At 39.4% G+C, this 24,769-nt stretch overlaps 1 protein-coding gene across 6 annotated transcripts in view; it reads right to left on the bottom strand.

The window, feature by feature from the left end:
- LOC101473609 (dystrobrevin beta) overlaps nt 1–24,769 on the bottom strand; it is a 43,531-nt gene that overhangs the window by 2,310 nt on the left and 16,452 nt on the right. For 5 of the 6 annotated variants that reach the window (XM_014414561.4, XM_014414559.4, XM_014414563.4 and 2 more), the window contains 15 exons: nt 23,352–23,506; nt 23,118–23,217; nt 21,450–21,616; nt 17,699–17,823; nt 15,182–15,253; nt 11,369–11,446; nt 9,619–9,703; nt 9,412–9,491; nt 8,830–8,943; nt 6,353–6,449; nt 6,079–6,099; nt 4,741–4,894; nt 3,327–3,416; nt 3,138–3,185; nt 413–446 (listed from right to left, as the gene is read on the bottom strand). In XM_014414561.4, coding sequence (XP_014270047.1) covers nt 439–446; nt 3,138–3,185; nt 3,327–3,416; nt 4,741–4,894; nt 6,079–6,099; nt 6,353–6,449; nt 8,830–8,943; nt 9,412–9,491; nt 9,619–9,703; nt 11,369–11,446; nt 15,182–15,253; nt 17,699–17,823; nt 21,450–21,616; nt 23,118–23,217; nt 23,352–23,506 — 1,394 coding nt within the window. In that variant the 3' untranslated portion in view covers nt 413–438. The remainder of the gene's footprint in view (nt 1–412; nt 447–3,137; nt 3,186–3,326; nt 3,417–4,740; nt 4,895–6,078; nt 6,100–6,352; nt 6,450–8,829; nt 8,944–9,411; nt 9,492–9,618; nt 9,704–11,368; nt 11,447–15,181; nt 15,254–17,698; nt 17,824–21,449; nt 21,617–23,117; nt 23,218–23,351; nt 23,507–24,769) is intronic. The other variant, XM_014414564.4, reaches the window with a different exon arrangement.

Below are 24,769 nucleotides of genomic sequence, written 5' to 3'. Positions count from 1 at the left end.
GCTCTTTAATCTGACGACACTCGCACACAAGGTTTTTCCTCAGAACTGCTTGATTTGTTTTCTGAAGCGGCACCTTCCTGTCGAACACTGGGGTGTGTTTGCCTCTTTGATTGCTTCTGCATGAAGCAAAATTAAAAACCTCACAAAGCTGACCGCGAGGAACCAGAAACAAGCCATTTGGAGGCCTGTGCAAACAAGTTCAAACACATAAACAGCTCGATTGAGTCATCAAATCAACCCGTTTTCCCCCATAAAACATGAACGCAGCATCTTTCTTGCCTTTCCTTACATTTCCTTTTTTAGAGGACGCCGGACTGAGTTTGAAAAACTGCCTACACAGCCCTGTTCTTCTGCTCTAGAGTAGTTCTGATTATCATGCAATTAATAAGAGGAAATGCATGAAAATACTTACTTTTAACATTGTGTCCTGTCAGCATTTTAACTTGCTAAACACACAGAGAAAGAGAGAGAGAGAACAATTCATTAGTGCACAGCAGAGCAGTCTGAGGCTAAAACAAGTGCTAAAGGTTCCTGCCAGAACCTGTAATAAGAAGCAGAGCAGCTCCTAGCACAGAAACATAAAAGAAGCCCTTACTTAGCAGGTGCCACACAAATTAACTCCAGAGACAAAAACTCTATTGTAGGCAGCTCTAATGCAGTAGTTTTATTTATCCTCCAAGACTTAACTGTGGCCTCCTGTTCGTCTGTCTGTAGGGGAGGGGGGGTTTGGATTATTATCACAGGTTAGTACTCTAACGAGCGCTCAGGCCGAGACCAGGAAGTAGTTTCGCCACTTCTCCTCCGCAGGCGGTCCCCTCATAAAGAGGAGGGGCTCCATAAAGCATGGCTAATGAGACGGCATGCTAACGAAGCTTGCTACGGTGCAGGCGAGCGCACCTGGAGAGGAGAAGGCGAACAGGAAAAGCTGCGAGCACGAGCGGATTTAAAGTGTAAGCAGAGAGACAGCGATGCGATCCACAAATCAGATTTGGCTCTATCATCATCAGAAAAAGTCGAGAAACAGAGCAGAGCTTACTATCTTATATCTGGAATTGCTAATGCTGGCTGTATTTCACTAGAAGACATAATAGTGCTGCACTACTATATCATGATTAAATTATCTTGGTAACATTTTTCAACAAAATTTCCTTTCCTCTGCACAGATCAGCTGTTTGCACCCGTTTAACAGTTGTGCAAATAAATACACATAATCCTTTATTACATCCAATTTCCAGGCACGTTTCAGAAGGAAATATCGCCCTTTTCCTTCCACTTAACTCAACTGTAAAACACAGCTACTCTGATTTTCTATACAAACCATATGAGCAGATGATAAAATACGATGCATTACTGCAGATTAAAGGCCTTTTTCCAGACAAGCATGTGTTTTCAGTTTTGTGGCTTGTTAAAATTGTTCGGATTGGAGTTATGTAAAAGCACCGCTGGGATTTATGTGAGGTTACCAGCATGAATACAGGCCCCAAAGGAAGAGAGCTATGCAGGCCCACGTTTGCATGCTATGCCTGTATACAATCACCAGGGGGCAGTGTCAGAAATAAGTGGATCGAAGATTTATGTGCTCAAGTTGGTTGTTCAAGTTCAGCCCCTGCAGGGAACTCCCACTGTTTGAACTTTAAGATAGTACAGAATGAATGGGTCTCTAAGGAGCTGTAGAGCAAGTATAAATCATGATTTTTATAGGACTTTTTAAAAACTAGATTCTATTCTAGTAATTCTAGTTCTATTCTTCTTTCTGTGGCTCGTACAGGCGTAACAGCACCATGAGCCACTAAAATTTTGATTTTAGGCATGAAGCGGCACAGAAATCGCTTCTACAAAAATAGAAGCTTCTGATGTGGCGCAAGTACTCTTCCAACATCTAGTTATTGTCTGAAAATGAGCGCCATTAAGAAAGTGTGTCCGCCTCTAAATTTTTAAAAGACAAATCAGTTTATGGACAAAATTTGCCGCACTGTAAAAGAAAAACTTGCAACTTTATGCAAATTCGGGCATTTTACAGAACCTGGATTTCTTTTTGGTTCATGAAGAAGTTTCACCTCTCAGGAGTAAAGAGAGAGAGAGGAGTCCCAAAAGTTTACCCCTAGTTGAGGTTGTCCTCGCGGTCACTGTCAACATAATCGTTAAGGGTGACATGAGATAAGGTGTGAATCAAAGGTTTGGGTCGTTATAGTCACAGCAACAACTCCACCTCATTGTAAGTCGATTTAAAAAACTTTCCTCTACATTTTGCCGCGACGTTTCAAAGAGTCGTAAAGTAAATAAACGGCAGACAGAAACAACGCAGGTCGAAGAATATTACGTTTCACGCATGCGCAATACAGGAACCTAAGTGCTTCAGTCGTTCCAGTGTGCATGAACAACTGAGCTGAAACGACTGAAAACGATAGTGTAGATGCGGACCGTTTTCAGACAAAAACACTGTTTTTGAATGTATCCGGATAAGTCACATCAGTCTCCATCAGTCTTTATAACTTAAGAAGCTTCGTGTAGATAAGATCTTCATAGTAGATCGAGGCGCGGGTCATTACAGTCACAGGGACCAAGGCGTGACTGCTTTGTGATAAGATCTTCATAAAGATAAGAACTCCAAACTTTACTATTCAAGCCAACTTTTCAACCAATCAGCATTCTGCCTCACTCAACATCGGCCTACGTGTTCTTGGCTTTTTGTAGGAAACATGCAACTCCGAAGCATTTTATGCTGGTTTAACTGCCACAGGCACTCGCCATGCATATCCGAAGCACTACACAAACAGACGCCACATAAATCCCACAACATAATGACCACCGTGGGTCTCGTGGTGCTACAAAAACAACAAGGAAAGCTTCTGAAGACTTGAAAACCTACATTTTTATCAACTTTTGCAAGAATAATCCCTGGTTAAATACTGTTATTATAATCATACCTTTTCAGGATATTGAGAACACTTTAAAAATAATATAACCAAATATAAAAAGAACATTTTGAATCAAGTAGAAATAATTAAATCAGTCAATTTAGCTGTATGATTCCTTCAGTAATTGCACTTAACATATATACAGGTTTTGTTAGCCAATTAAGCGATTCAAAACAGCATAAATGCAATTAAAAAAAAATGTAGGTAACAATACTGTACCTCTTTCCTTCCCATTCAGCAATCTCTCCTCCTCCTCCCGACTGTCATCTGCTCAGAGGAGACAGTAAAAAGTGACGTTATTGTAGAAAAATGTGAAGACTTGGTTTTAAAAATCTAATTTCTTGTCCATGTTTAACAGCTTTGCACGCAAAACTACAACAAAAGGAGTGCGTTTCTGTTTGTGTGAACCTGAGTGAAGCTCTTTGACCAACGAGGACACGGTGTTGGTGATGGAGTCGGCTGCAACCAGGAGGTCGTTTCTCAGGTTTCTCCTCGGGCCTGGAGCAAAGAAAACAATCATTATTTTATCCAGCATTTGTATTTACAGTAATTAGACAGTTTTGTTGTTCCCTGATTATTTGTGCTGTTACTCTGTCTCGCTGTGGCAGCAGCATATAATCTGGTGTGAATGAAAAGAGCTGTTTAAATGATGATGGAAAAGAATAAAAAGGGGCTGAAATGCGAGCAGAGCAGACGTGTGAAAAAGCACTTTGAGGCCAGTTTGAGATTTGTGATGCTGGTGTGCTTAAATACAAGAGATTTAAATGTTTTTCCTCCAATTTTTAGGTAATGAGGAACCTGTTAAGCTCATTTTCGTCTTTGCACTTTTATTCTTAGTCTCTACTACAACAGCTTTGCATAATTCACAGCTCAAAATAATCCTTATTTGTCTTATGCTCAGTTAATTTCTTCTGAAAATTAACCGACTTATAGTTTTGCATAATTAGTGAATAAAGTGCAAACTGTGTGTGGCATTGTGACGGCAAAGTGCGTGTATTTATTTGATGAATGAGAAAATGTATAAAATGCCTTTATTGAGGATTCTGACTTGCTGCCGAGTCTCTTTCACACTGCTGGAATTGCAGCAGTCAGGACACCGAACACACACCAAGAATGCCTGATCAATCAGTCAAACCAATTTCAGTTTGATCTGCCGACAAATGGAAGTAATTTCTACGTCCATATGCGGGGCATATCCCTTCTCGTTATAGGGAAGGACACAAAGACAGAAGGTTAAAAAAAGATTTGACGAGGACAAACAGGCAGACCGAACTATTTATGCACAAAGAGCTGAGTAGGAACAACCTCAATGAGATAACAAGACACAGGTGAAGACAATCAGTGGACACAGGACTCGAGAGAAAGCAAACCTCCAAAGTAACAGAATACAGATGTAAATCCTAACACAAACACCAACAGAGGAACAGGAAAGACTAATTCTTATAAAAAATAAAAATACCAAAACTAAACAATACTAGAGACAAAATTGTCAGGGCTCTGTGTGCGGGCAGGAGGAGAAACCACAGCTTTCTTGCTGGCAAAGAACAAAAGCATAAACCGAACAATGAAAGCTGAGACCGGAAACACACAGGCAAATCTGAGGGTACGACACGACGCTGAACACTGGAGGACACACACTATAAATACACATCAAGGAATGACGAACAGGTGGGAACACAGCCGGGAGAAATTTTACCTAACAAGACAGAGGAAGTGAAACTAGAAACACTGACATAAGACATAAACCTTCAAAATAAAACGGGAAACAATTCACTTTTTTTTTTTTTTTAAGGTTGCCATGTGGGAGAGAAATGAGTCCTACCTTGAGCAAAAGCCTCTTGTACATCACCTCCCACCCCAGCGAGGGAGTCCTGAGGAGGATACATGTGTGCCTGGGAGGGTACAGCACCTACAGAGCGGACGGCTGACGGGCTCGGCCGAGAGGGAGAGGAGTGAGAAGAGCCGGCTGCCTGCGCCTACAAGATGAGAGGAGTTATCAGAGCTGGTTAATGTTACTTCGAGAAGGTTTTAGATTACAAGATCACACCTTTTGCATTTTGCTTGAATATACGTCCAGTGTGTGGACTTATCTAACTTAACCTTTTAGTTTGGATAACAATTAATTACTAGAACCAGCTGACATGGCTTGAGCATCTGAACAGGATGCCTCCAGGCACGTCCCAGGTGACCTGCTTAAGCTTGATTTAGACTTCTGCGGTAAATCTACGTTCTAACCGGAAACCAGTTTTAACCCTACATCACAACCTTCCGCACCATTCAAGTCATTTGAATGGCATGAGGTGGCGTCGACCCAAAATATAGTAAAATTTCTCATGGGGGGGAAGGTCAGGTTATGGCATAGGATTAAACAGAGTTTCCAGGTACGTCGTAAGTTAGGACGTAGATTGCCTATAAGTGGCATAAAATAGAAGAAGTTAATTATTAACTTAAACGACGAGGATGAAAACGAGACCAGAGTATTACAAAAACAGGCACACTTAGAAATGGATGGTTCAGGTTAAAAACCAGGCTTTGCTTGACTGGAGTCATCACAAACACACTCACTCTAACGTCACTGTGTTTCCAGAGTTGTTCACTTGCTTTGTGTTAGCATGTTGCCTGTGCAAGTGCTTGCAAAGAGTCATGAGTCACCTTAGCGGCTGTTGTTTCTGGTGTGATTGTAGTTTGCACTTTACCATGACGCTCTGGGCCTTTTTATGCGCTGAAAATAAAAGTAACGTCCAAATTGCCGCTCATCCGCTCAGCTATTTTCCTCCCTGCACATGAACTGAAGTCAGCTGATTGTTGTGCAAGTGTGCAGGAAAAGGGAGTGTTTTGGTTTCTTTTCTGTCGTGAAGAGGTTTTCAATCTTTGCTCACCTCCTGCCCTACTTTCCGTGATTTTTTTTCCTCTACCCCGAAATGACTTTAAAGTTTAAAGACTGGGTTTGTGTGGCGGAAGCATCGTGACAGGGATCGCCAGAAAAATAACTGCAGTGATGCACATGGAGAGCGCTCTGAAGGCGCGATCAGCCACATTTAAATCATGTACAGGCCTGTTTTTGATTTGACTTTTTGATTGCATGTGATATTTCAGGTGACTAATAAGGACTGAATCCCACAGTTACTTCAGTGTTTCCAACAAAAAGGTATGGACTTACTGCCTGTCGCTGTTCCTCATCCTACAGGGACCACAACATGGGCAGCCGGAAAACAAAGAGGGCGGAAAAGAAGAATGGAAAACAAGAGGTCAGACACAATGAGAGCCAGAAAAGTCATAGAGGAAGAAACATCAGAGGGGAAAATGAGGCTTGTTACTGCAAGGACAGAAAGAGGGGGGTGTGAGGAGCAAGGGAGGCTTTGCCCTCTAGTGTGAGAAAATACAAACTGCTGGAGATTTAAATCAGTGTGTGTGTGTGTGTGTGTGTGTGTCACCTTGAGCAGCTTCATCAGTCCTTCCAGCTGCACCATCAGCTCCCTCCTGCTCTCCTGCAGCGACGACATCCTCTGCTCCAGTTCGTCTTTCCTCTGTCTGGAACACACACACACACACACACACACACACACACACACACACACACACACACACATTACAAAGGCTTGCTGAAGACAGGAGCTGGAGTAAAAATAGATTTAAGTCCCAAAATGTGGAGAAGATCAGAAATGCAACATGGAAGAAAAACAAGAGATTAGATTCACAGTCCTGAAGTGCTAAAACAATCTGCAGAAGCAGCTGTGTGATGAGGTTAATAAATAGATGAATAAGAGAGGAGAGATGTTATTGAAGAGCATGTAGGAGAGCCTTTCCAGGGAAAAAAACAGCTAGATTACGTGAACTTTTAGTCAGAAATCCTCAATGTTTTGTAAGATGGCAGGGAGAGAAACACCAAGTCTGTTTGAGGACTTCAAATTAAGATGAATATATACACAAAAGTGCACTCAAAATACTGATAAAATGCTCTGCAGCAGCAGGGCTTTCTGGAAACAAAGCTTTAACAGCAGGCATAGAGTTTAACATTCACAATCTTTTCCCACCAAACAGTATGCGGTCTGGATGAGACATTAAAGCGAAAGCAGAGCTCGTCTTTCTTTCCTGGCTTCCCTTCACGTGGCAAGATAAATGAGTAAATAAACAAATGAAAACAAGAGTCTGACTCATTCAGTAAATAGAGTTTTGTTTTATTGTTATCCCAGAGTAACGCTTTACCCGCAAGCTAGCCAACAAGTTCGCCAACAACCTCAGAAACGCCACTTTATCTGTATTATTTAAGATATAGCTTAGCAGTTTTCTCCAGTAACAATATCTAGCTCTGAGTCTGTAGCGGAAACACGAAAGAGATTACGAAGACAGTAATATTACTGATTACAGGCTTGTTAAGACATGAAGATGGGTACCAAATTAACTCTAGTTGGACATAGCTGGTGTGGTCAACCATTTATTCATTAAGTCCTGTCCTGAAGAGCATTTTCACCGCTGTCATTATGAACAAGGGGTGGTTGTGACTGAACCGGAGGACCCTGCGACAGTCTAAAGCGTGCCCTACCTTACCCTCCTTTTTGACTAACGGATACCATAATTTACAGAATGATCACCACGGTGCATTCAGTAAGACTGGAAACTAGTGACTCATAAAACCAGACCAAGGGCAAGAGGGAAAATTGCTGGCAGATTCACTTTGCACTGGGTGACATTTTCTTCTTCTTTTTTTTAACCCTAATCTCATCCTGTAACAGCTGGAATAGCCTCCAGCTCCCTGTGACCCGAACTGGAAAAAAGATTACGAAAGAAGATGGAGAATTCTGAAAAATTGGCCATCAGAAAGAATGCAGGTTTTCAGTAAGAGGAAACACTAGAAAAAGCACTATGTTAACTTCACTGCAAGACTACCTCATACTATTTTAAATTTGGAGAGATTTTACCTCATTTGGAATCATGGCCACCAGGAGGAAGTAGAAAACTCCAGACAAACAGAAACAAAATAGAAAAGATGGGCTCTTACGTGCTGAATCTGAAAAATGTTTACTCTACTGCCGCCATGTGGCTGTTTTATCAGGTATGTTAGCGTGAAAACTGGAATAAAAACTAAAAATCTAATATAACAGCTCTGTTTCACACTTTAAAATATACACTTTTAAAATATTCGACCGTGGTTCAGGGGGTTTGGAAACTCATCTTGTAACCGGAAGGTTGCTGGTTCAATCCCCTGCTCTGTCTGTCTCGGTCGTTGTGTCCTTGGGCAAGACACTTCACCTATCGCCTACTGGTGTTGGCCAGAGGGGCCGATGGCACGATATGACAGCCTCTCTTCTGTCAGTCTGCCCCAGGGCAGCTGTGGCTGCAACTGTAGCTGCCTCCACCAGTGTGTGAATGTGAGAGTGAATGAATAATGGAATTGTAAGGTTCACGATAAGCGCTACATCTATATGCAATCTATTACTATTATTATTATTATTATTATTACATATTTAAATTTCCATAACATGCTGGAAAAAATGCCTGACTAACATCTCTCAGGGCAGAAATGTTATCGTTTACGTCAAAGCCAGGCAGTTTCCATCACTTTCAAGTTCCTCTCCTCTGCTTGAAGGACTTGTTTTTACTGAAAACCGCAATAAGTGCGTTGGAAGGGATTCCTTCTTTGGTGTTTTTGTGAACTCCACCATCTGTTGGTACCATCTGCCATAAAGAACTCTCCCTCTGCGCCACAGAGCAACACGGCAAGTTTTCTCGCCAATTCTGACCGCGGCGGTGTGGCAAAATCCGGAAACTATAGCGCAGCGAGTGAAAAAGCGATTGTTTGTGAAACATATTTTCTGTGGGTGTGACTGACAAAGTTAAAAGATGTACATTTTAACTATTATATGTATATTTTCTGTACAGAAACAGCAGGTCTCAAAGGAACTGCGTTCACCTGAGCAGACGGAGCTCGGCCAGCAGAGTCGGGTTGGTGCTGCTCTTCTCCGGGCTGGTCTGGCACGCTGCGTCATGCTCTGCACGGAGACGTTTGATCTCTGCCAAGATCTCTCTGGGAAATGAAAATCACACGGGTCAGCTGAAGCCTGATACCACAGTATTTTAGGAATGAACAGCCTGTAAATAAGCGGGGCAAGATGGCGAACTTCAGCAGGCTTTAGAGGAATCTTTTTTTGGAATGATGCACAAGTTTAATTTAGAGAGTAAAAAACAAACAAGCTAACAGCCAGACCACAGATGTTCACACAAACAGTGATTTTATTGTGAAAGAACAAACTGTAAAAACTGATCATGCCCCCTTTAAAGTAATTACTTGGTAACAGTTAATCAAATATACGACCACAAACCATTCAGCTTCTTTCTGTCACTTTTTATTGATTTCGCTCTCATATATTAACCTTATATCTTTAAATAATTACATCTTTTTTTATTTGTATATTTTATGAGACCTTAAGCTCGAAAGTTTTTCCCCCCCCAACAAGTTAAATTCTCCACCTCGCTCCTGTTCACATATTTCTACCTGTTTTTAGACTCCAGCTGAGCAATGAGCTCCCTCTTCTGTTTGTTCGCGTCAAAGTTGATGCTCCGCGTCGGGATCACCTAAAACACAAGCAAACGGTTGATGGGTTTCATGTACAAACCAGAACAAGATCCCCGTGTAGTCGGAGCATATGCATGCATATGCACTATTAAAGTTAAAGGCTTAGAGGAGATGCGCTCGACTCACTCCTGTGCCTTCGGTCTCTGCCAGTCGTGTGGTGTAGCGAGCGATCAGTTTGTGCTCGTCGTCTTGCCTGCTGGGGCTGTCAACACTGAAACACAGGAACTCTCTAATTTACTGAGTCTAGTGTAAAACTGTATTTAAACCAGCAAAGAGCATGACGCATGAATTTAATGCAGGTAAATATGATCACTTTTAAGTTTTCAGAAATAACCCATTTAAGTACATAAATGTGGTAAAATCTGTGTCTCTCTGCATCTCTTTATCTCTCAGAAAATACTTTTAGGAAAACACCTCTTTTCACCATCTGTGTAAGAATGAAATGCTCTGAACACAGACAGGAAAAAAACTACAGAGTTTGTAGCTAAGCATGGCTCAGAGGGTGAGGACACCCAATTTTTCAGTAAGCATTGGAGGAAGCACAATTAACGGGGCAAATTTTTAACTAATAAGTATCACCAGTAAACGTCCCCAGGTGATTACTTACACCAAGACTGTACATCCTGATGTGGGGACATTTTGGCTTTTTAGCACCATATACATCATTCTGCTCTATAAAGTGTTTTATACTTTGTTAAACAAGCATTTTATTGGTTGTACTGTAAAATAAACCTAGTGTCTGCATATGAGGACCTTTTTTAATTAACTGCTTTCTGCTGGGTTAAATTAAGATAGCTCCCAGATCAGGTTTTATATTATAGTTTGCTGATGCATTATATCATTAAACAAGCATATATTTGCATAACAGTACATAAAATAGCTTTTTCTGCCTGTGGTGTCTCACCTTATTTTGTAAACATGTAAAAGCAATTTAATATTTTTCATAACACTGTTAGCAGGTTAATGTATGAATGAGCACTCAACACTTAACCATTTGCCGTGTGCGTGTGTGTCAGATTATTTATTTTAAAGCAGGCAATGTTTTTCTTGTGTTGAAAAAAATCCTCAGAGCTAAAACAGAAGACTACAGGAAGAAGGAAGCTTTTGCTCCTTCTGGTTTCTGAATTTAAAAAATAAATGAATTACTTCATAATTTTATTTGGTCTGTATTTTATAATGCCAGAGACACACTTCCAAGACTGCTAATTGTCCTTTAACGGAAATATTAGGCCGATATTAAACACTTCTGCATTATTCCTGATTCTCCTAGATAATATTCTATATTTTGAATTGACCCCATCTCTGAACTGAGGCCCGATATCTATTTTATTTAGCCCACACTCCTGGTTTAATTAGTGCTTCTCACCTGTTAGGATTAGTACTAATGCTTGTTTTTGTACTTTGTTAATGTTTTATAACAATGACTTATTGCATTATTGTGAAGCACTTTGGTCTGCCTTTGGTTTTAAATGTGCTATATAAATAAAATTGTATTGTATTGATATTTTAAAAATGTATCTGTGTGTTGTTTCCAATGTAAGGCAGTCATAACTGTAATTTTCTTGTATTGCAGTATTAAAAAAAAAAAAAAAAAAAAAAAAAATCCAAAACAGGATTTTATTGTAGATTAGAAAAGTTATTACAAAACCTGGGCAAATGGAAATCATCATTATTACAGGAAAACAAACTGAATTAAAAGCTAAGAAGTAACACATTAATTTAACAGGTTATTCTGTAGCTGCAGATTTCTCTCTTCATAAGAACTATAGCAAACTACAGTATTACACTTGGCTTCAGCTAAACTGTGCAGCACGGTGCCCTCCTCCTTACTGCCTCCCTGACTCCTTTACGTAACCACCCCTCCCTCCCTTCTCACCGCGGGCTGCCCTGGAGGCGATTCACATACGCAGCGATCAGAGCATGCTCCTCGTTCATTCGCTGAGCCGCTGCCAAGCTGGACGGACACAAAACAGACGCAGAGTAATCAGCCAGCATCAGATAACAGTCTGTCTTACAGGAATTACATCAGTTTAACTTCAAGTCAACACAAAATCTCTCTTAATAAATGTGCATATGAGTAAAAAGAAAGAATATTTTCATAACACCTGAAAAATGCATGTAGATTTTTATATGCAATGAATATCTTTTATTATTTCAACTATTCACTAACATGCAATGTTTCTTATTAGTTCATTTTTGGTCCATAAAATGCTAAAAGAAGTTCAGAAGAACCCAACGCACCAGAGTTTAAAGTGAGCCTTTTTTGCTTGTTCTGTCATATTAATCCAGTGCTGGATGCTCATATTAAACATGACTAATAATCATGAGGTCAGTGTATGTACAAGCCAGACATTCAGCCACCAGACAGCTTGAAAAGCTTCGTTTCACACAGTTTTTTTAACTACTGCAGCAGCTGGATAGCGTAGTCGTAAGACCCCCCATGCTAAAAACCAGCCCTGGAGCTGCGCGGCTATGTCTGCAGCCTGTCCGCAGTTCAGGACACAAGCATTTCACTGCATGTTCACAATGTTGCACTGTGTATGTGACAAATAAAGTTTGCATTTATTTATTTATACTGGCGATGTACGATGTCACAGAGGGGATAGCCCTAATATGGACGTCTCCTCTGCCTTTTAAAGCTGGTTGTGAGGGACAGCCAATCAGAAGAAAGTTGGATCAGTAAACATTGAATAAGGCTTAGTCTGAAGTGTGAATCACGCCTCTAACGGCACATTTTTCCACTGATTATTACTTAAATGGTAAATGGCCTGTATTTATATAGCGCTTTACTAGTCCCTAAGGACCCCAAAGCGCTTTACATATCCAGTCATCCACCCATTCACACACACATTCACACACTGGTGATGGCAAGCTACATTGTAGCCACAGCCACCCTGGGGCGCACTGACAGAGGCTTCTGTCAGAGGCTTCTTTGATTAACCTTATTAACCTCTGTGAACTCTGTTTTTCATACCAAATATTGATTCACTGTGGAGGCTCACCTTCATGTATACAAACCCAGAGAGGGTGGAGAAGCTAGCATTCCTAAATCTGCACCAACTTTTCCCTTCAGCTGTTTTTTTAAATAGCTTTGCATCCTTTAAGTTACCACTGTCCACTGTGTGATTGGTTTACGGTAGGGCTGAACGATATATCGCATTTGCGATAATATCGCGACATGATCAAGTGCAATTTTCTAACCGCAAAGGCTGCGATTATACTCTGGACATGTCCAAATTCATGGGCTGCATCCTCCTGAGGCCGCATTTGTAGACCGATTACGTCACAGCGACGCGCCGAAGGCTGTCCAAATTCGTAGACTCCTCCGAATGTAGCCGACAAATGCGTCCTCCTTTTCCCCGAATTTGAAGGATGGGTCGGGTGTGTCCTTCGTGGCCTACCATATCCCAGAAGTCATAGCGCGGCCCAGCCAAACTCCAGTTTCCAGCAATGGCGGCCGCTACTAAGTTTTAAAATTACTCATACTAATCTTTCTGGGTCACAAAATAAACTTTTAACATATTTTCAGGCGAGAAAGTAGTTGTGTAAACATCAAATATCTGCTCGGTTTATCAAGATATCCCATATTTGCAAAAGTGCTTCGACGTTTTCAGAGGCGTCTGCTACCCACCAGCTCGACAGCTAGCCGGGAGCTCGAGGGTTACTGATGCGGCCGAGAACGGCACAACTCCCGGCACATCATTTTCAGATCACCGCGGAGTTTCGCTGCTCGGGTTAAACGTAATATATAAGTCACTTAGACAACCTAAAAATGTTATTGTTGGGCTTTTTTCAGTGTTTTGTTTGTTCGTGAGTAAATCGGTTTGGCTGAGATTAAAGTTATTAGATTAGATAAAATAAAACTTTATTAATCCCCCGGGTGGGTTCCTCCTTGGTTTTCACACAGCTGACTAAACGTCAAACAGAAAACTTATTAAACAGAAGTATGAGACAGTCGAGAATTTACACCAGTGTCTGGTTATATTTTAGATAGCAAGAAGCAGACGGCCGAGTTTATTAAACTCCACCGAGACAGCGGTGACGCTAATCAGAACTAGCCTTCTGATTCAGAAGGCTAGACCGTCCAATTTCACGCCTTTAAATTTTAAAGGCGTGTTTGTGTGTGTGTTTATACAATTGCTATTATGTTTGCACTTTATGTGTAATGTTACTGACTGCAGAGATCAGTAAGATGTGTGTATTTTTTATTTATTAGTTTTATTTATTTAATATTATTTTTTAATTGAATGACTGTCTAGTAGTTCACAGATGTCGAAAAACTGAGTGTGGTAAAGCCACTGATTTTTTTTTATGTATATTTCTGCAATCTGCACATTGTACTGACTTTCATTTTAATGTTTACACCAGGGTTCCTTGTCAGCACTTTATGCTCAGATGTTTGTAAGCTAAAAATAAACTATTGTGTATGTTCAAATATACTGTTGTGATTGAAGAAGTTAAATAAAAATGTCAGTCATCAATTCATGCATCACCTCATGTCATCATAACAGAGGTCTGTCTTCCAGGAAAGAACAGTTTAAAATTAATGTAATATAGTATTGGCCATACTATATGATGTATTGCTTGTCTTTGTTTAATAATACAGAAGACAAAGACCTTAAAAAATAATCGCCTATCGCATCGCAATCGCAATATTGGGGCAAAAAATCGCAATTAGATTATTTTCCATAATCGTTCAGCCCTAGTTTACGGTGTTCTCTCTCCCTTGTGTTTTGATCGATTCTTCCTTATTTGTGATAAGTTTTGTAAGCAATTATTTCTGTACTATTAAAATGTCTTTTGACTGGAGCAGTTTCGTGTAAAGAACGGAAATAAGGAGCTGCAAACGAGCATTAAAAACTATTAAATCATCTTTCCATCCATCTTTTTCCACTTATCCAATTCAGGGTTGTTGCGAGGCCGAGAGCCTATTCTTACTCTTACAGGACGAGAGACTTAAATACACAATTTTTTCATTACTTGCAAAATAATAACGGTCTAAAATCTTACAAGCTATGTAGTGGAGTACGTGTTTTGGTTTTAGACATACACCTGTATGGTGGTGTCAGAGATGGCTACTGTCGGCTTGCAGGAAACTTCACAAGAAATGTAATAAATGTAAAAGTAATGGAAAACTAAACTTTTCTTTTAACTTGCACTTAATTCAACAGCTCTTTCACAGTGTCAGATCAAAGACACTGCAGACTCCTTCACCTCTCCACCTGCTTCCTACTCTCACTAACCTATGACAGCATCGTTTTACTGGCGTCGAGTTGGGCTGAATCTCGTATTAGTTTTTATTCACCCACCACGAGCCCTTAAATCGCTGTGAAGAGTTCACATCTATTTTTAACTGCGTGCAAGTGAAGCGCTCATGCTATCGAGCCCTGTGTCACCAGTATAGACCCTCTGCTGTGTATCCACGCAGCTAAAAACAGCCTCTTTATTTCTGTTAACTCATGATTCCTTTAATGTGAAATTTCACTTCACTTTCACTTCACCCAGTTTGCCTCACACTTCAACTCGGAGCTGTGATTTATTGAAACAGCAGCTGGCCAACCAACTTGCCTGACACAGTGGTTAAGGTCTTTATTTGCCTTGAATATTAGAGAAATATTAGTTTAAACAGAAAAAAGAAACGAAGCCACAAGATTGCACACTTTTAATCAGCTCTAATGTCAGTCTTTACCTTTTCGAGGACTCGCGAGCTGATGAAGACAGCAGCATGGCTTCACTGGTGTTCCCAACGGGTCTCGATGGTCTGAACAGACAAACACAAACATGCGTTAGAGGCTTATTATCAACAGAGTTCACACGGAGGAAGGATAGCGACGTTAAATCATTAAACTGCCGAAGCCTGCCTATCAGAAAGCACGCATTCTTACGCTCCCATTCACACAGTCACACACTCTCACATGCTTTTGAGTGCATTCATGCAACAGTGAACTGTAAAAGGTCTGAGCAAACACAGACAGGCCAAAGATCAAACGAGGGAGAGAGAAAAGAAAGTAAGAGAGGGAAGTGGAGTGAGGGCACATCCAGAGGAAAATTTTAAAAAGACTATAAATAATCACATTTTTAAGTCTGAAATTGAAACTGCATTTAAAAAAAAAAAAAAAAAAAAAAAAAGCATACTCACACCCGCGCTAAATTCAGCCTGTGTGTGCTGGCCTGAGTATGAGCCTAACGCCTGCAGGTCTGCAACGACCTGGTCGGCTTCAGTGTGGAAAATTAAACAATGCCGATACGCCACAGGGGGCGGAGCAACCGAAGCGTTTGGATATACAGAGGCGGGACTTTTGCTTGATTTACGTTATCTGAGTTTTCTAGGTAATGTAAAATTTTGTAGTTCGAATAGTTAGCTTTTAAGCTGTAGATGTTTCACTTCCTATTGTGAAAGTGTTTAAATGTTTAACTGTTAAACATTAACATCACGGCTACAAGAAAGCTTAATCTTTTTTGTTCTCTTTGTCTCTCACATCTAATGCGAGGAGGCCTCATAGTGAATATTCCTCCATAGCTTCAGTGACTTTAGAGGCACAAAGAGACAATAGTATCTGTACAGCCCAGCAGGCGTTTAACTTGGGCACAAAAAAATGAGCAAATCAAGGCTTTTTTGGAAATAAATTCAATGCAAAAAATCAAACAATCTTCTTTTTAAGCAATATGAACATTTTACACACTACAGAGGTCTATTTTACAGGGTAGATACACATGAATTCAATAATATGCAATCCAGTAATATTAACATTAATCATACAGTCATCATTTTTTAGCTTTATTCACACAGATCTCCTGTAAGCCTATTATGTCAAATCTAGAATAAGTTTTAGAAATAGTTTAAAGGTCGTTAACGTTACCATCACACAGTTTAACTGGCACCAGGTTCAATACTTACAGTCCAAAATCATAACCAAACTATACAGGCACATCAATTAGATTGATTAGTAGTGAAGGGCTCTCAATATGGAAGCTCAAAAGCGCCAAAATAAACAAATGAATTGAAAATGTTAAACATACATGTATAGATTGGTTAACTGACACTTTTAATTTGCTTCTAAATTTACTAGATTTTGTATTAATTTTTTTATTTCTTTATTCCCATGTTTTAAATTTTCATTTTATTTAGTAACTTTATTTTCTATAAACATTTTTCCAACAATTTCTCTATTTTCTTTTTGTTTTTACTGTTCAACAACAGCAAAAAACTAATAAAAGTAAAAGCATTAATAACAACAACAATACTCATGAGAAGTCAAGCATCATTTCAACAGACACGTCAACCATACATACAACACTGTAAATCAATTATCCCATTTTCACCATCGTTTGAAGTCTTATGCAAAAAAAACAAAGCTAAACAAAAAAAACCTTATCTTTAAAAGCTCAGAAAGGGTCAGATTAACAGAAATGTTTCCACTTTTTTGTAAAAATCAAGGGATTTATTTCGGACCAGGTAACTCCAGTGGGATGTGTTCCAATATCATCCCGTGCCATCTGAGTTTTACGAGAATAGTGCATTTTTCTTTGTGCAAAAATCAGAAGATTAAACCGCTTTCTGAGATTATTTTTTTGCATGCATGTATTTGGGAGACCAATGAGAAGTGACACCAAGTAAAGATCAATTGCGGTTCCTAAGATGTTCCTAATTAAAAAAAAAAAACAGACTGATAAAAGGTGGTGTGTATGACTGACAGCATTTATTTTTTCTCCTGCATTTATGTAAAGCATGTAACAAGGTTAAGTTTACTTAACATATAGCTTTTTAGTGTGTATCTAATCTAAAATAATAAGGTCAGTACTGTCATACAGGCCAGTAAATGAATCAATTCATACAAAAGCAAATAAATATAGAAGCATATTATTATTATTATTATTTTAAATACTTTGATATTTTTGTTGGCACATGCAATGAAACTTATATACTTTGTTAGTTTTAGGCCTCCATACCTTGAAACTATCACTGTAGGTTAAATTAACATTCTAATGAGGTGAACTGAGTGACAGGATAATTGGCACCAAAGGGGACATAATAGAATAGAATAGAATAGAAGCTGAATCCTTTTGTGCCTCACTGAGTAAGACCGCACTGATCTGACAGGAATAACCTGCATTATTAAAAAGCAGTTGTTGAAAATTTCAGTAACATTTAGCTTTTTGATATTTGGTGTAATAAATGTGTGAGTGCTGGGAGGTCATATCGTACATTATGTTGGCGAGGTTAAGGGTCCTCTCGGGTTCTTCTGGGTAAATTGGGTGTGGCGGCTCCCTAGACGACACGCATCCCAGAGTCCTGCTCAGGGCTCGACCGATCTTTGTCGCCGGTGACTTCTACACACAAAAACAAACACACAAGCATCAGTTTATGAACCCACACTGCATGAATGCAGTAGATGTGTGAAGCCCGTTTTAAAGAATCAACTTTAGCACTTATCGAAAACAGAGATACCTGCTAATTACTGCTAACTAAACTGCAGCACAGACGTAGTGAACAGACTGCTGCCCTTTAGCTAATCACTCACTTGTATATATGTACTCCCAGTTTCCCTTTGTTCACTGCCAGATCACTTTCTATTCTTTCCATTTAAGGCTTCTAGTGATTTCCATTGTTGTTGATCCTTCTCATGTTTCTTGTTATTATCTGTTGTGTTCACTTGTTATCTTCTCATGTATTGCCCTTGTACTGGTTTTGAGTTTCTGTAGTCTCCCAGGATTTGTGTATTTCCTGTCTATGATCTCTGCCTTTCTGGGTTAAAGATCTGGATTTATGGGCATTTATTCTGACTCTCTGTGTCCTGCTTTTGGGTCCTTCTCTGTCAGCCCTTACGCCACTTTGGTGCAATTTCTAGACTACCACAGTGCAGCTGTGCAACTTATTTGACAGATAATTTAATGAATCTCAAGGACTTTACTGTACGTGTGCATATTTAACCCTTCAAACGCCATTTTTTAACCTGAAAATGCCCTGACACTTAACTCCTGAGCACAAATCTTAAAATCAGGCATCCGTTTTCCCATGAACCACATTCAGGTTGCTGCTGTTGGGTGTCTTTGTTAAAAATAAAGAAAGAAAAGGACATATACTGAGAATAAAATGAAGCACAAAGCCCAGTCCTACAGAAAATCACATGTAAATATATGTAAAGCCTGAGCTACAATGAGTATATAATGTTACATGATGACAGGCAGGAGCTGCACTAGTTAGAGGCTTTAGACCTAAAACTGAAACATTAACAAGAAAAATTATGCCAAAGACTTACTGATGAATAATTCAACAACTATATCTTCTTCTATTAATACATAATTTCTTCATTAAAACATTTATTCCTTCAGGCTAGAGCAACTTTTATTTAAATTATCCGATTCACTTCAAATAAATACATCATGCCTGAGTATGAAGCTATAAATATTTGGGTATGTATACACTTGCATTTAGCTACTGACCCTTTGCCCACAATTATCAAGGTGTGTTTACAATGTGTGCTTTTATTTTTGAAACCAATTACATTTCCCAGGAGGCTATGTGACTGGTTCAGGTTGTTTTATACCAGAATGAGGGTAGAGCGAGTACGGCTAGAACAGGGGAACAGTTTTAACACCTCAAATAACTTAAAAAAAACAAAACAATTTTTCTTTGCACGTGTATACAAGCATCATCTTTGATTTTGAGAAATTCATAGCAGGTGAAGTGTGCACCTGAATGTTTCTTTCAAATTGAATAGATCATTGTGTTTGTATCACTGAACTTAGAGCCTGGCAACTCCATATTCAAATTCCTTTTCCCACTAACCCTCTAACTACGTCTCCAAACTGCTCAACCTGAGCTGTCCCTCCGCTGTACTCATTTTCAATCGCGGTCACTCCAAATGAAAACCTGAACATCTTCAGCTCTGCTTCTTTATCAGTGCCACCATCTCCAAACCCTACATCGGATCAAGTCTCACTACCACCTTGTAAACCTTTCCTCTTCTTTTTGCTGCTATTATTCTGTCACACTCATGTTTTTACCCTGCCTGGACTTTTTCCTTCACCTCTCTTATGCACTGTCCATGTCTTTAGATGTTTGACCCCAGGTATTTAAACTCATCAACCTTCACTATTTCTACTAATTGCACATTCACCTTTTCCACCTGTCTCGCTCTCATTCACACATATTTCATTCCTCTTCTCTCCAAAGCATACCTCCACCTCTCCACCTGCTTCCTACTCTCACTACAGGTCGAAATGTTGTCTGCAAACATCATAGCCTGCAAACAACAAAGGGCTCAGAGTCGATAGCCAATGTAGTCCACTCCCACCCTGAACCCATCTGTCCCTCCGGTCTCACCACCGTCTCGGCTGTCCTCATCCATGTCCTGCATCATCCTCGTCCCTCTCTGGCACTCCCGACTTCCTCACGTAGTACCATTTATTAACAATTTACATATTTAATAAATAATTGACAGGACACTGAGTGGTCTCGATTGCGATATGTCAATTATGATACACGATGGATTCAAGCTCCAAAGAATACCAATGCTCTAATGGACGCCACAATTACATTTGTGCCCACTGTGAATTTTAATGTTTTAAAATGCTATTGTTATGTAGTTGTAGCCTCCAGTGTTATTATGTTGTTGTGGCAGGGGTGTGGTCTCTGGCTCTGCTGCAGTGGAGGGGTGGTACGGTAATCTCATAGGGTGGTGCCGGGAGGTTGGAGGGGACAGGTGAGAGGGATTGCAACTAATGAGCTCTCCCCCTTATTAGTGTCTGGAACCGGGAAGGAGTGGTGTGTGTAGTGTGGGAAGGCACTGGAAAGCTGGCTTCCCAGTTGAACACAAGGTGTCGAAGTAGTGGAAGACACTGTTTTTCAAAATAAAGGTGCTACGACTGACACTCAAACACTGTGTGGGTCCTGATCATTTCACAGTTGTTTTAAATATTTCTCAAGAGGGAAAAAAATATAAATATAATGAAATACAATAATTTTGTATTTGTAGTCATTTGCAACTATTTTACAAATGATCTGTTTTTTGTTTTTTTTAACTGTTGCTCAATAAATGAAATTATTCACTGAAATTAAATATTTTTGCTCAATGTTTTTCAGCCAACTGTGGAAAACATTAAGTACTATTAGATTATTCTGTTATCATATGTTACCTTATATATGTAATCAAAGTAGTTGAATTAGAATACTGCTGTAGATCACATTATACCCTTTAATATAGAGTGTGTGAGCTGTATGTAGTGTAGTTCTCATTATACTTTTGAGTTAACAGAACATATTCACATATTAGTTCATTAGATAAATGTGCATCACTCTGTATCCTTGATCTGCTGGGAATGTGTTACACTGTTTTCTTGACATGCTTAATTGTTGAATCATGAAGAGAAGGTTGTAAGCAGGAGACTCTGTGTCTAAAGACAGGGGAGATAGATAGACCACATTCCACACCCCCACCTTACAGAAAGCAGAGAAACAACTGCCGAGGTCATAACTTAGGCGCTGTAACAGAGAAAAAATGTGATGTTTTGGCTTTTACGACTAGCTGGGGGCCACTAGAGACTATAAAAAGCTGAGCAACCCGTCACCATTTTGAGACATGTGCCTGACCCTCTGGTAGCATCTCTCCCGTCCGGACGTTGTAATGCTCTGACTGTTGAATTGTATGGAAATAAATGATTGTTGATTGAGCATTGATACACCGAGTATTGTCCTTCCTTCAGCCCAAAGATTCAAAGAATTGGGAGATTTCAACAGTACTTATAGGCATTACTTATTATTACTTTTACAGTGCGCAAGGAAAGGAAACATCACATGAATTATAACTTGTTTTCATTCATTAGCTTATGTGCAGTAATGGAAAGAGGTACAAAAAAAAAAAAGTGTCCCCGTTGTACTACAAATGAGTCCAGATGCGCCTCCGCACAGCGAGAGCCCCCTGCTGTGATGGATGAGTAACCGCTCCGTGACTCACCCAGGAAGAGTGCTCCTTCATCTGATGCTTGTTGCTGTGCGAGCCGCTGGTGTTGCCACGCCAGAAGCAGTTCTGGCAGAGCTGGTAACCGCGGCAACGGAGGCAGCGATAGCGGAAGCCCGTCATGCCGTTGCTCCGACAGTAAGAGCACGAGACGGGATGATAGACTGAGAGAGGGGAACAAAAAAAGCATGAGATTGAGAAAGAGAGAGCACACTGTACAGTGGTTTTTATTTTCATATAATCAGTTATTACCACAATAAAATCCATTTTACATCCAAGACCTGACTTTACAAAGAGTGCACAATATCTAAAGGCACGATAAAAACATAAGGGATGACAAAGGGTTCTTTGCACAGTGGAGTGGAGTGGAACACAGTGTTTTTCTGTTCCCATGCACTGATGTGAATCACCAGCCAAATCTGTGGCTAATTAACTTTCTGGATACAGAACATTGATTGGCACTAACAAAATTACCCTTTTTTTAAACAAAAATACTGTTTCCACTTGAGGCAAGTAGCAGCACTTTTTAGCACAATTCTATTTTTAATTTGTACAAACATCTGAGGAGAGATGAGGGTGAAACAGGGGACACATTTAGCATAATTCTATATTTTTGGCTATTTCCCCTCCAGTATTTAGCTATCTTAGTTTGTTCACACGGTCAGGCAAAAGGTGAAACGCGATGTAAACTCAAAAGGTTTGAATGAATTCTGATAAAACTGAGTCTAGAGTTGAGTGGAGTCGTGTTAGGAATCCATTAGATTTCGTCTTACAACCACCAAACAAAAAAACCCTTATAGCTTAGAAACTATGGTTCTTACAAATGTAGCGTTTATGGTCAACATATAGAAAGTAGCATATAAAGATTTGACCTCTTCTTCAAAGTCAATCGATTGATTTAAAGGTTAAAATGATAATAATGCTATACAGAGCTATTTAAACCCTTTTGACAACATGTATTGTACTTTAAGAGGCTTGTAGTGCAGTAAAAGTACAGTACATATAGGGAATGACATATGGAGATTCTAAATATTAGGTTACTTTGGACCTCTAACCTCAAATAAGGTCAAATTCCATAAAATGTATTTTTTAAATTATGCTTAAAAGTTGCCTACCTTTATTTATATTGGCACCATGTGTGAGATGATATACTGGTTTAAGGGGGACTCAAAATACCCCATTATCATTTGCATCTAAATATTATGTCACATATGACCTCTGACCTCACTTTTGCGTTTCTGTAAAAGTCTTTCTTTCAAAATGACCTCAAAATATTGTGTAATCATGTTTTTAAAGGAAGTATTATAAAGAGAAAGAGAATAATGTGCCTAGTTAGTTAAAAATATGCAGCAGAATAATATTGTATAATAAGCTCAAGTTCTTCATTTCCAGTTACTTACAAATCAGTGCCTATTATCTATTACCTATTCCGACATATTATATATATAATAAAAATAAACGTGTCATTCCACCATTATCTGACTTTTACTGCACAACAAACCTCTTAAAGTATGTTTAAAAACAGAAAATAAAATAAATATATGTAAAATGTAATACTGTTCTGTTAAATGTAAATACTGCCTTGGTGAAGGGTTGCAAGTAAATTTCTGCTAATAAACCAGGTCTGCTGTTAGAAAGTTTGCATTATATCGACAGTGTCTGTACCATGCTCCACATTGGCCAGGCGGTGCATCAGAGGCAGCCAAATGAGACACTGAGGAGGGTCGGCCACGATGTCCAGGAACATGTTGAGCATCACTCTCTTCTACAAAATAAGAGCAAGACTGTTTATGAACACAGAACCAACACAGAGGCTGTTTCATCCTTCAACCAGTTAAAATGAGTATGAGTGTGTGTGTGTGTGTGTGTGTGTGTGTGTGTGTGTGTGTGTGTGTTTACCTGTTGGGGGAAGCAGGAGCGTGCTAAGGTTTGTGTGTAGCCAAAGGAAGGCCCTTCATATACGGCAGTGGGCAGCTTGAGAGCCTCCCTCAGAAATTGATCAAACTTGGATAGTACCAATACACCGTTGGAGTCAGATACCTGAGAAAACACATCTACACACACACACGCGTGTGCACACAAATACACACAAAATGAAGAAGGCAGCTTAAAATACTACATGTCCAAACCCCAGTGCCTCCCTTAACCTTGACTTTAACCAGTAAGTGTGGCAGATTAAACCAGTGAGTGTCATAAAAGCCAGACTCTCTCAGCTGAGTTTTTGTTTAACTTTGGAGCTTTTTAATTTAATCTTAAATCTAATTTAATTTTTAAAGCATTTTTGAGACTTCAAAACTTCTTGAGTACAGGTGCACATGATATTTTCAGGGTTTTTTTTTTCTTTTTTCTATTGCCCACTCCATGTAATTCGAGTCTGTGACATGGACAATTTTCATAGTGTGAAGGTAAAATTGGTCATGGCTTCATTAAATTTACTAAAGTTCTTTAAAAAAAATCAAATCAGCTGAGTTTGATTAGGTTAGCAGGTACATTTTTGGAAATTTGACTGACCCTAACGCAAGTGAAGGTAAATAAGCATAAGCAAACAGCAGCACTGATATTTCTCGTCCACCAGGTGGCGCATATGCAACATATAAACAGAATAAAAGAGTTCCTGTAAAAAACAAATATAACTACAGGTAAATTGTACCAAAGCTTGTACTAAAATGCTTTAGGCCACATCGAGGATATGCTTTTTACAATTTAATAAAGTTTTCTGAAAGTTTAGTGAACCATCCACTTAGCAAAAACAAGTGCAATCACCAGTCTGTGCACTCACAATACGAAGATGAACATCTGCATGAATTAACCACCTTACTTTGATGTGTTGTGACAGACCACAGGTAACACCTTTGTCAGTGATCCAGATCTCCAAGTTGGATAAAATTAACATTTTGGACAACCACTCTTATCATGCAATACTTGTTGGCACAAACTGATGCAGTTTTTTTTTTGTTTGTTTTTTTCATTTTAAGAAACCTTCTCCACCCCTGTTTTAGGATTTCATCATAATATAAAAAACTCCAATTTATAAACAAAAAAAAAGTATTGTGTTAAACTTTAACATGACTGTGTGCACCACAGCCTGAAGAAAACCTAGATAAAATTCAATCAGCAATCAGGTCGACCTCTCACAGTGAACATCATTTGCTACAATGACAGTTTGCAGCTGGAAATAAGAGTAAAACGATCCAAATCATTCAGAAAGTAAATGGGTATCGACTCTATATACTCTGCTGTTCCTCTTTTTTAAATCTTTGAATTCAGGTGTTTTCAGTCCCACTGCTGTAAGTGTATTAAAAAAAAAGAGCTCATTA

Source organism: Maylandia zebra, linkage group LG15 (assembly GCF_041146795.1).
Source record: "Maylandia zebra isolate NMK-2024a linkage group LG15, Mzebra_GT3a, whole genome shotgun sequence".
Taxonomy (NCBI): Eukaryota; Metazoa; Chordata; class Actinopteri; order Cichliformes; family Cichlidae; genus Maylandia; species Maylandia zebra.
This window is presented reverse-complemented; position numbering and strand designations above follow the sequence as displayed.